This window comes from Montipora foliosa, chromosome 12, assembly GCF_036669935.1.
Source record: "Montipora foliosa isolate CH-2021 chromosome 12, ASM3666993v2, whole genome shotgun sequence".
Lineage (NCBI taxonomy): Eukaryota > Metazoa > Cnidaria > Anthozoa > Scleractinia > Acroporidae > Montipora > Montipora foliosa.
Genome location: NC_090880.1, coordinates 10,425,016 through 10,435,015, shown reverse-complemented (window position 1 = coordinate 10,435,015; position 10,000 = coordinate 10,425,016). Strand labels below are relative to the sequence as shown.

At 39.2% G+C, this 10,000-nt stretch overlaps 1 protein-coding gene across 1 annotated transcript; it reads left to right on the top strand.

Annotated features, from left to right (window-relative positions):
- Positions 1-1,463: 1,463 nt before the first annotated feature.
- LOC137980214 (beta-2 adrenergic receptor-like) lies at positions 1,464-6,604 on the top strand. Its single transcript, XM_068827605.1, has 2 exons — positions 1,464-2,035; positions 2,373-6,604. Exon 2 carries the CDS (start codon positions 2,461-2,463, stop codon positions 3,571-3,573), a length of 1,113 nt encoding a protein of 370 aa, XP_068683706.1. The 5' UTR covers positions 1,464-2,035; positions 2,373-2,460; the 3' UTR covers positions 3,574-6,604.
- Positions 6,605-10,000: the final 3,396 nt, after the last annotated feature.

Below are 10,000 nucleotides of genomic sequence, written 5' to 3'. Positions count from 1 at the left end.
TTATATTACACCATCACCGTAATGGAAAGTATTCCATGATAAATGGCTGATACTTAGTTATAGATGTATCGAAAACTACCTGATCGTTTTTAGTGACATGAATTGTGTCCTGATAGGCTCTGTGCCTTTCATATCTCTACCAAACGATTTTGAGGGCTGTACTGTGAATTGCGACCCGCGTTTTTCAAATTCAATTTACGGCTCCAGTATTGTTGTATATTCATGAGCTTGAAATGAAATAAATGTAGCATTAGAAGTGCGGGTTATAGGCGATGGGAAGAAGATCTTCGCACTAAGATCTTCCCACTAATCTGAACAATTTACTGCAGTTGTCTCTTGCAGACACCTGATTCAACGGGATTCCATCCCACGACCTCTGCAATGCCGGTACCGTGCTCAACCAACTGAACTATGAAGCCACTCAATTCGCATAGTGATCCCACAGACTTTTGTTGGGATACTGGGATAGTTCTGAAGGTTTTTCAATCAGAAGACCCAAATACGTTCTCATCCCATCTTCGTATTTCCTTAACCAAATTCAAATTTACAGCTAAAAAGACTAAAGAAAATAAACGGAGTACTCCATATCTTTACTGCGATTTTCATAATTCTGCGGAATCTCACCTTCGAACGCTAAACACCAAAAAGCGTTTTGGCTTCCATCAATCAAATTTCGAATTTAGCCTGGAAGATCGACTCCTTCTCCGGAGAGTGAATTGGAGGTTTTTTTTTAGTTCACAGCTGCGATGATAATCTTTTGTTCAGTTCACAGCTGCGACAATTATCTTTTTAGAGGTTCTTCAGTAAAGATTCAAGCCTATTCCATCGCTTTCCATTGGCGTCGAGTTCGAATGTGCCGTGGGAACCAAAGATGCTGGTTGGTAGCTTATGTCATGCATCAAATGACTCGTTTGATTGATGGAAGTCAAAGGGCAGTTTGGCCATCGGCGCTTGAAGATGAGTTCCCGCAGAATTATGAAAATCGCAGTAACACAACTTGCCTGCGCACTAAAACCAAGCTTCAAATTAACAATTCAGATTTCAGTATGTTTTAATTTTTGTTAATCACGCTCCTGTGTTATGATTTATTTTCTCACTTTCCTTTTAATGACACTTAACCAACTTTGTTCAGTTCCCCTTCCTGGAACGGGAAAGGACAAAAAAAACAAAAATGGAGAGAAAGCCTTACTGCATCTCAGTCCGAATAGCCGCTGAACGGAACTTTCTTCTTATCTTTCTTCTTTTTGCTCATTAGGGGCAGATGGAAACTAAGTGCTTTGACCTGCAAGTGTCTGAGTTTGACTTCTTAAATAAATAGAGCGCGCACAAACAAAAAAATTAATTAGAGAAGTCAGGATACATAGATAATATTGAAAAATATTGACACTTTTAAAATCAAATCATTGGTCTGTTGTTCGAAAAACGCGATTCCCCTTCGGACTTGATTTGACATTCAGGTAGATTCGTGGATCTTAAATTTTGAATCAAACAAGCCAGATTGAGCCACTGGTTGGTCATATCATAGTTACGACTGAATGGTTTTCCATTATTTGAAAATGTTCTTTTTAAAAGATGTTATAGAACAAAGCAATTCGAGGTAGTACAGGAAGAATCACTGGATCTTTCCGCTCGAATAATTAATTGATTTTGGTCGAAGGCAATCTGAATTGCGTCCATCGAATCCCTGCGAGCATATGCAGAATTTTTTTCGATATTTTGAAGGAAGTAAAAGGCACTTTATCAAGAGATTGCCTACCAACGGGAAAGGCTTTGCTCTAAATCATTCCCCAATTTTTTATGTTAAACAACGATAACATCTACTTTTCTTAATCGGGCATTGTTTACCGTCGCTGTTTGTTCTCGGAAATACTGTCTTTTTGAAAGAAAGCAGAGCAGACAAATTACTTTAAAGCACTAAGAGGCTGCAAGACTGATCACTTAGTAGAGACGCGTTGAACGTCTTGAACTGCTTGCAGAGTCCAGCAAAGGGATCAGAAAAAAAGGCTCATCAGGTTACAGAAGGTTATTGCCAAAGGTAAATTTTAAGTGAACACTGAATTCGCTCCTCCACTTTGTTACTTCAGTGAATCGTCTTTTCAGTTCGTCTTCCGTTCCTTTAAATTCCACGCTTTTGTTGCTGTATGCTAGAGCGGGGTTGATTGCTGTTAATCTTTCCACATTACATTAACAGATCTTAACATATACTTGAAACCCAAGACTGAGAACCGAACACCTCAAATGGGGACACGACACTTCAATTGTTTTTTTTCTACTGAGTCAGTCTTTTTCCGGTTACGTTAAACGGTAATTAACTTATTATCTAAAACTGGGAGCATACTTAATTATCAGCATATTTTCCTTTTTCAAAATAGCAAGGAAACGTATAGCAGTACTGCGAACTGGAAAGCCGACGACTCGAAATAGAGAGGCAAGAAAGGCCCCTCTTGGACAAGAGGAGAAATGAATAACTCTTCACCCAGTTTGCCGTTCACCAATTCATTCAATGCCGAGCAAACCAACGGACAAAATGCGACACAGATGCCTTCAAAGGCCCGTACAAGCCTTGAAGTAAAAGTGATATTCTGCATCATCTATTCGATCATTTCCTTAGGAATTGTCTTTGGAAATATTGTGGTTGTTTCAGTGTTTCTTAGGAATCGCAAACTGCGCACTCGAATGTCCTATTTCCTTGTCAGTCTTGGTACTTCAGATATCATCGTGGGTTGTGTTGGTGTACCCTCATTTATATACATTCTCGCCAATTCGGTGGAATTTCCAAGTATTGTCTATATCCTGTGGAATACAATCGATGTGTTTGGGGCTACAGCATCCATTTGGCATTTAATGATGATAAGTATAGAAAGGTTCTACGCCATTGGATGGCCATTTTCGCATCGGATTTCCTCAAAAAAGCCGTATTTGTGCCTTGTTGCTACAGTGTGGACCTTGTCAGCAACCTTGTGTTGTATTACCGTGCGATTAGGATCAAGCTGGTGGAATTACCCACTTTTTATTTCCGTAGTATCCTTTTTGTGGCCTCTAGCAGTCATTATTGTGGTATACATAGCCATGTTTATTATTGCATCAAAAAGCGCCCCCGGAAACCATCGCCAAGGACATGGGGCGAGGAGGGAAACACGAATTGCGAAAGCAATTTTACTGGTAATCGGCTGTTTTCTGATAGCTTGGGGCCCATTTTTTGGTCTTAACTTGGCATACTGGGCCTGTCGTTCATGCGTTGACATCAAATATGAAGTTATTCTTGCATTCAAGGTTCTTCAGTATAGCAGCTCACTTGCAAATCCCATAATATATACTGCTAGAATTCCGGGATGTTACCAGGCAATCTTGGTACTGTATGGTGACTGTTTAAGGTGTAAAAGGGCGAATAATCTGAAAGAATTGCAACATCCACTTTCTTCGTTTAACAACGCATTTGTACCGAGGCCTCGTGGTGTCGACCGTGTTTCCTTTCATCGTTTCTCCTCGCTGCCTGACCGTAACACACATCATGGCAAGGCGTCAAGTATACTAAAGAGGTCGAAGAACTTGACTTACTCCACGGCACTGTGACCGATGATGCAGTGTAGTTTATTTATTTTAGCATTTTACTGTACGTTTTGTTAGATATTCAGCGAATTGCTTAACCAGGGCGTTTTCTTTTTGACTCAATGATGATATCTTTAATTAAAGGGAATTATGCATATAGTTATCTAGGGGGTCCAAGGTTTGGCGGGCGGGACAAAGTACATACACGTTCAATTTTAATTATTAGCTTAACTTGAGCTATGATTCAAAAATATATATCGTACAGGAACTCAAATTGTACACGCTACATGAACCTTTTAAATATTATTTGATATTTGATGATCGGGAAACTCGGGCGAGTTGGATTTTTAAATTTGGGCTCATGCAGGAGCAATTGCGTAGACGATCTTAACATACGCCTTGGAACATAGACTTCTAACAATTCACTTAAATAACTAGGTGCTAAACCATTAACTACTTTAAACGTAAATAATAAAATCTTAAATATTATCCTCTGCTCTACTGGTAACCGATGTAATTCTATCAGTAACGGTGTGATATGATCAAATTTCCGAGAACGAACTATCACTCGAGCAGCAGAGTTTAAAACATATTGCAAACGCTGAATAAGAAAGTTAGGCAAACCAAACAAAAGTGCATTACATGAATCAATCCGAGAAGTAACAAATCATGCACTAAAGTTTTAGCAGTATCGTAACTCAAAATTTTTCTTATCTTTGCAATGTTCCTAAGAGGATAAAAAGCTACTCTACAGATGTTCTTAATATGTTCACCAAAGTTCATGTGATTATCAAACGTGACGCCAATGTTCATGTAAGATTTAGAGGACGAGATAACAAGATCGCCTGTTTTCATGGAATCGAGAGGAGGGGCAGGCCTATGCTTAGCGTGAAGAAAGAGTAGTTCAGTCTTGTCACTGTTGAGTTTAAGGTTATTATGAAGCATCCATCGTTCAATGGCATATACACATGACTCCAGAATAGAACGGGAGCGTTCAATATCACTAGTAATACATCACTTAAATGACATGTACAACTGGGTGTCATCAGCGTACATCTGAAAACGTACACCATACTCTCGTAGTATATCACCAAGTGGAGCAGTGTACAACAGGTACGGAAACGGTCCAAGAGTGGAACCATGAGGGACTCCAAACATCACGTCACGGCGGACAGGAATCTTGAGTTGTTAATGCATACAAACTGCGTACGCCCCTGAAGATAAGACTCAAACCATGACAAAGCACTTCCTTTAATTCCAAAACGATCTGATAATCTTGACAATAAAACTCGATGGTTCACCGTATCAAACGCTGCAGAAAGATCTAAGAAAAGCAGCATAACACAATTATCATTGTCAGTTTCCGTGAGAATATCGTTGTGTACCCTGATTAGGGCCGATTCAGTACTATGGCATGGTTTATAGGCTGACTGAAAGACTTCATGTAGACAGTTGTCATGTAGATGTTGATTTAACTGAAGAGCAACAACTTTTTCGCAGCACTTTGATATAAATGGTAGATTTGATATGGGCCTATGGTTGGAAAGTATTTCGCGATCAGCAGTAGATTTCTTCAATAACGGTATAATCAATGCCAACTTTAAAAAATCAGGAAATTGTCCATGCTGTAGAGACAGATTAACAATCCTTATTATGACTGGACCGGGTTCAAAACCCGGTCTGACCACTCAGGTGAATTAAGGTCTGGGCCCAGATCTATTTTATGAAAATAAGTGAGGGGGTGGTCTAACTATTGATCCATTTTATATAACATGAAATAACTTTGGAACATTGTTAGCAGTAACAAGATGTAAAACGTTAACTGATATATAGGAAGATATATTACCACGTGACACGTTAAAGTTATTTTTAGCACAGAAATCCTCTCAGCTAAACGGCAACACTTTTTATCATTGTCTGGTGGCTGGATTTACCTTTTAGATGTTAACAGCATTGGGTACATCATTTCTGTGCTTGGACATTTCAAGATAATTTTAAATAAATGTCCAAAAAGAGAAATCACTTTCCATAGGGGACTGGGCACTAGTACAAAATGCCGTATATTTCCATTTAACAAAGGCCAAGCACAATTCGTTTTCTTTTACCATTTTGACTAATCTAATAGTAGCGAAGTGAAATAAATTTTGACATAAACTAATGCCGTTTTTAATTTTGAGTTTTGTGGCCGTAAAAAGTCACGTGACCTCATTTGCATACGCCATTCACATCAATATAAAAACTTTTGTGACGTTATTAGTCCGCGAAAGTCTTGGGTTGTCATTATTAAACCGTTAGAAGTTAGACCACCCCTTATTTTTTTGTGCAATAATTTGGGACCAGGGTAGGACCAAAGCACTCGTTGAATTTGGTTCTGGTAGTCCCTGGTTCTACTTCCCAGCTGCACTTGTAAATAGCCAACTGGTTTGCCTCCGGCATGTTGGGATTCTTAACAGTTGTTCTGTTCTGTCATTTCGTTAGTGTGGTTTCATTGGCCCTGAAAAGCCCCTGTGGGGAGTGGTCAATTAAGTATGTATTGTATTGTCATACCGATTTTATAACGTTTAATGATTGGTCTTCGGCGCTCGGCGTTCTGCAAATTGACGTCGCTGACGCAGATATTCTCCTTGTGTCTTTCACTCGATAACTACCGGCAGCAAACAACTCCGTGACGTGCTTGTAAAAATCGGCAGATGAGTTTAGAGGGCGTTATCTGACAACGATAAGAAAGCTGTGTCCTGGAAATACGTCGTTTAACTTCGAGGCATAGATGCTTCAAATCGTCTTTTAGTATAGTAGGTAAGACATACGATGCATGGATACTACTTCCCCGGTATGAACCTGCAAAACAGTACATGATATAAAAGCTCCAGTAAGAACACATTTAACAGCACAGTTTAGTGAGATGTATCTTAAGGGCGCATTTCTTAGGAGAAATTCGAATCCGGATGGTAAGGCACAAGCTGCCATCGAAACCAAAGAAATCCTACTTAAAATAATGCCTTTTGGTGCGTAGCTATAACAGAAGCCTCGACGGGGCGTATTACAGAATGAAAATATCGCATGTCAAACGAATGGGAGGGCATGTAATAATGATAATAACAAAGATAATAATAATAGTAATAATCATAATAATAATAATAATAATCATAATCATAATAATCATAATAATAATCATAGTCATAATCATAATAAATTTCTATAGCGCCATTTCCCAGTGGTCCAATGCCCCTTACAAAAATTTATGAAAAACTGAAATTAACTAACCCCAACGATAAATAAATAAGAAGTCTAGAAGTCCTAACTAAAAGCTTCTTTGAATAACTAAGTCTTAAGTTTAGACTTAAAAGTTGAAACACATGTTCGTAATTCTAATGGAAGATTGTTCCCTATAGTAAATTACTTGAATAGATGAGTCTTGCTGAACAGTTCAAAACACATTGTATATAGCACAGAACACATTTAGGTTGACCATACAAGAGTGAATGGCAATAATGGACCTTGGACGTAACAAAGGCATGGACAAGTGTTTTGGCTGAATCAACGGACAAGAACTTACGGAACTTGAAGATATTACGCAAATGAAAAAAGCAAGACTTGCACACCGCGGCAACATGAGGTGCCATAGATAACGAATTACCGTCTAAAAATAATCCCAATGTTCCTTGCAGTAGTTGAGCAACACACATATCAAGGAAATCCAAAGCTGGGCGAGGTCGATGGGACGACGAAAAAACTAAAATTTCTGTTTTGTCGCTATTCATCTTTAATTTATTCATTATCGTCCATGAGTCAATATCCGTAACACAGTGTCTGATAATAGTCATTGTAACACAACACAAGTCAAAGTGTGACATGTACTTAGTGAATGATGGACAACAAACACATGTTAATGAAACAGACTATAAGCCTTAGTGGTTGCATTATGATAGCATGAGATAAGGGTAACTGCAAACCCTTTGGTAACCGCAGAGTTATCGTATTTCTATATTGCATAAAGCTATTGATGTAAAGGCTTTTAGGCCAGATTGAATGACGAACGAACGAGTGTAGTAGGCTTTGAAAGTGTAATTGAGTAAAACAAAAACGCAACTTTAAGACAGAAAGATACAGTCCTTTTGATCGGGAACCAGCGCCGGGAGATATTCCAACACATTTGGTCCTTCGAGTCGGATACAATTTGATTCCAAAAGAAATGGCAAACCTTGTAAAAGCAAAGCGAAAGACAAGAGGTTGACATAAGGCCTATGCGACACAGATTCTTCCCGAAGCAAAGGAGCTTGTTGCAACTGGACAATATACACCAGAAACACGACCGAGATTTGCGAAATTGAATGCAAGTCTAGAGGAACAGTTAACCAGCCTTAGACAGCTAGATGAAGATATTTTGAATGGCCTCGTGAGCGTGGAGTGGCTAACCGACGAAGAAATAACAGAAAAAGTTCGTATCGCTGGTGATCTGAAAGGAGAAATAAGCGCAACAATTACTTCCTTGGATGACCTTCTGAGGCCTAAATCTTTTGGTGGTCATCATGGCAAAATCGAGGAGTGGCCAGAATTATAGGACTGCTATGAAAGTTCCATCCACTCGAAAACGGCCCTTTCGAGAGTCGATAAATTTTCGTATCTTCGTGGTCTCTTAGGTGGAGCCGCAAAACAGCCATTGCTGGACTTGCCCTTACAACGGCAAACTATCAAGTCGCCATTGACTTGTTGAAGGAAAGATTCGGTAAGGCTATTGTGATTGAAAGAGCGCACGTAAACGATCTCTTGAACGTAAGCCCAGTATACCACGACAAGGACACAGCAGGCCTTCGAAGACTCTATGACACAGTAAAAGTGCATCATCGCGGACTGAAGGCTCTAAATGTGAATGATGATGATGATGATGATGATGAACTTTATTCATGTGTCGATGTATTTAGCTCGCGCTAATTGGGGACACAACATAAAGATAACATAAATAATAAATATGATAACTAATAAATAAGAAATAAGCTATAAATTTTTATATACATTTACAATATGCTAAAATAATCAAAATAATTCTAACAACACGGGCACATCTTAAGAAGTACAAATTACGCACGCGGGGCAATTGTTGCCATTTATCAGTTCAGTAAGATCCTTACATTTAATATGAAACTTAAACTTAGATAGACTGCTCGTTTCAGTGGTGTCTTTATCTAGCTTATTCCATAAAAAGGGTCCAAGGTATCTAAGAGAATGTTTACCATACAATACAGAATTAAATCTAGGAATATCAAAATTTTGGTTTCTAAGATTATATTTACAAGACTTAGTACTAAAAATATCACAAATGAAATCAGGAACCTATATTTAACCTTGTACATGAGTATAACTATGTCTTGCAATCTCCTATTAAGAAGGCTTGGTAGTTTAGAACAATCTAATAAGTTCATATACGTTTCTGAATGTGAATTATAAACTATCCTTAATGCCCGCTCTTGAATTCTTTCAACCTTTCTTGTATCCGACGCCTTACAGAAATGCCACATGAGATGACAATAGGTGAGGTATGGCATGATAGCAGTTTTATAAAGTAATAGTTTAGTCTCTGTAGTGATTAAGTTTCTTAACCTGGCGAGGACGCCCACCCTTTGACTGGCCTTTTTGCATAATTCGCTGATATGTTGGCTAAAAATTAGATTCTCATCAAAGTTCACACCCAGTAGCTTGATATTATCTATTGTCTTAATCTCTTGATCACCGATCTTGATGTACTACATACGAAGGAATTGTTGTGCCCGCCATTATTGGCAAGCTACCCGAAGGGGTGCGATTGCAGATCATGCGAGGAAAGAACCATCACGAATGGAAAATGGAGGATCTGTTATAGGAACTTCTTACTGAACTTGAATTGAAGGAAGAACATTGTGTCGCAACTAGGAATCCCTATACACGGGATAAAGACAAGGGAGGACGAACAGGGATAGGATTAAACTCTGCAAGCGCCTTACTGGCGAAAACGAACGCTTTTTGTGCGTATTGTAAGGGTGGGCATGTAGGGTCCGTGGGGAGGGTTGCCTTTCAAACGGCGCAAGCTGTCGTTAAGGGTAATAGTTAGAGCGCAAGAGTGCGAGTGTTATTTGACGCGGGCAGCCACCATTCCTTTATTACATCCCGTGGGATGAGAGCAGTATACGAGTTGGACTTGTCTCCTCCGCAGGGAGGAGAGATAGTCAAAATCGAGACGTGTAATACTAATACCTACTATCACCTACTAATACCTACTATAGCGGTATTACAAATCAACATATCGAAATCACGAAAGGCGATTACCCTCATTTGCAAGGTCTCTGGTTTTCGGACTTGAATCGTAAAAACGAAGTTCTGGGCATTGATTTACTGATCGGGGCGGATTACCTTTGGTCGTTTCAAAGGTGAAGAATCATACGGGGGAAGGCTGATCTGCCAGTTTCCGGGGAAACCT

Bases quoted from the DNA above. Each gene is read 5' to 3' on its own strand.
- LOC137980214 (XM_068827605.1), top strand. From the start codon at position 2,461: ATGAATAACTCTTCACCCAGTTTGCCGTTCACCAATTCATTCAATGCC.